The sequence below is a fragment of the Tursiops truncatus genome, chromosome 5, assembly GCF_011762595.2.
Source record: "Tursiops truncatus isolate mTurTru1 chromosome 5, mTurTru1.mat.Y, whole genome shotgun sequence".
In the NCBI taxonomy this organism is placed as follows: Eukaryota; Metazoa; Chordata; class Mammalia; order Artiodactyla; family Delphinidae; genus Tursiops; species Tursiops truncatus.
In genome coordinates, this window is record NC_047038.1 from 89844442 (window position 1) to 89846802 (window position 2361).

General features: G+C 50.0%; 1 protein-coding gene across 1 annotated transcript; it reads left to right on the forward strand.

Moving 5' to 3' along the window:
• Positions 1-263: 263 nt before the first annotated feature.
• LOC101324089 (growth-regulated alpha protein-like) lies at positions 264-2124 on the forward strand. The gene is made up of 4 exons (XM_004331628.4): positions 264-450; positions 545-668; positions 771-854; positions 1430-2124. The coding sequence occupies exons 1-4, from the start codon at positions 360-362 to the stop codon at positions 1443-1445; spliced, it is 315 nt and encodes a 104-aa protein (XP_004331676.2). The 5' UTR covers positions 264-359; the 3' UTR covers positions 1446-2124.
• The last annotated feature ends 237 nt before the right edge of the window (positions 2125-2361 follow it).

Sequence of the window (2361 nt, forward strand, 5' to 3'; positions counted from 1 at the left end):
TCTAACCAGTCTGACACTCACCGCCCGCGACCAGGGGGGGCCAGGAGCCCACGGCCGCCCTCGCAGGCGGTACCCCAGGGATGCCGGCGACTCACTCCCCCTGCGGGGATTTCGGCGCAGAGACGACACCCCACCCCCTCCCCGAGGGCATGGATTACGCGGGAGGCCCGCGGGGCCGCGCCCTCCTTCCGGACCCGGGAACTCCACGTGCGTCGGGGAATTTCTCTGGCCCTGGGCTGCCAGCCCCTGTCCGATCGGCATAAAAGGGCTTCGCCCGGCTCGGGGAGCCACAGAATCCGCTCCGCCAGCCCTCCAGCCCGCCTTCCCGCCGCAGGCAGCGACCCTCCGAGCTGAACCCCATGGCCCGCGCCGCGACCCCCGCCGCCGCCCGGCTCCTCCGCGCCGCGCTACTGCTCCTGATCCTGGTGGCCGCCGGCCGGCGCGCAGCAGGTGCGACCCGGCGCCCGGCATCCCCAGGGCGGGACGGGGGCGGGTGGGGGCCCATCCCGGGACAGCCCCCTGACCGAGTCTGTCCTCCCCGCAGGGGCGCCTGTGGTCACCGAACTGCGCTGCCAGTGCCTGCAGACCGTGCAGGGGATTCACCTCAAGAACATCCAGAGCGTGAAGATGACGCCCCCGGGACCCCACTGCGGCCAAACGGAAGTCGTGTAAGTGCCGCCGCTGTTGCTGTGCTTGTCACCCCCGCCTTCCCGACGACCTCACCCCGACCCCCAGCCCGACCTCACGTGGATTCTCCCTTCTCTCTGCAGAGCCACTCTCAAGGCTGGTCAGGAAGTTTGCCTCAACCCTGAAGCTCCCATGGTTAAAAAAATCATCAACAAGATGCTAAACAAGTGAGTTATGGATTTTATTCCCACTTGCAACTAGAGCCATTGGTCACAAATACTGGCATCTACCTCCTGAAAATATTATTAGATAACCTATGGTTTAGTTGCAGGACTAAATCATTATTATTTCCCCATTAAATTTGATCTGCTCTGTGTCAGAAGGGTATTTCCAGGGCTCTCTGTCCTTATCCCCCTCTCCATCCCTATTCAAATGATCGTGGGTATGTTCCTAAAAGATAAAGTAGATTTAGCCAGGGATGGTAAAATGCTTCTGACCCATTAAGGAACAAACATTGTTTACCTCCATTCCTCAATGTTTTCTACCTGAATGTGGAACCTCTGGTTTTGGGCAACATGGGCCTCTGAAGCTTACTAGTGAAGAGCAGGGACTTTTCAGTGAGACCTCCCTGAGGTCAAGTCTAGGATACCTGTGAAAGGTCTTTAACCCCTTTGAGCAGGAACCTTTTCTGAGTGCAGAGCTGGGCCAGGGTCTACATGCAGAAGTCCCTCGAGCCTCAAGGGCCTGAAAGAGAAAAGCAGCTTTCTTCAGCACCTGAACACTAACCCTTTTCTCATCACAGGGGCAGCACCAACTGACCTAGAGAGAAGTAAGAAGCTCATAGGGCATTTCCTGAAGAGCGGTCTCTGCTCTTGTATGAACTGAAAATGAAGAAGAGAACAGCTGGCTTCTGGGGACACCAAGAAGGGACTTGCTGTGCTGGACTATTTTTTATGAGTTCTATTTATTTATACATGTATTTATTTATTTTTATAGCTCATATTTTAATATTTTACATGTTAGTATTTAAAGATTTCAATGTGTTTAATCAAACTTAACTCAGTCCTGATTGTTATTTAATATGAGGATGACGGGTTCTAAATGCCTCATTAAACTGATATTTATTGGGAGACGATAAAGTGCCAGGCACTGTGATAGAGGTGGAGGGGGTGGGTGGGAGAGGGGATCCACGCAATTGGACAGTGAGATCACTATGAGAATCAGGGAAAGTGTGTGCAGATCTATGTTTGTACTTGTTTAAAACAATGTCAGTTATTATTTATTGAAATGATCTCACTTTATGTGGTCAACATTTTTATGTTGAAGCTTCCCTTGGACATTTTATGTCCTTCTTGTAGGGCATAATGCCTTGTTTAATGTTCATTATATAGTGTTTCTCTTTGTTTTGGAACAGAGAAGTTAAAACTATTGTTACATTTTTTAAAATGCCACGAAAATAAAGGTTTTGCAAAAACAAATAACATGCTTAGGTTTTGTTTTATTCATCTTGATCTTTGGTTCCTCCTAGGTGCCCCCAAGGTATTATACAGTTAGACTTAGGTTCTACCTAACTTTATGCCTGCTTCTGGCTGTTACTTCCCTTACTTTTCTGTTACTCAGGAAAGAGTATTTGGCACTCTACCCTCCCCAACCACCTTGAGAATCCTAGTTTTATATAAAATATTGCTGTTTTTCACACTGACCAATTTGTTATTCAAAACTACTTCTTCATAA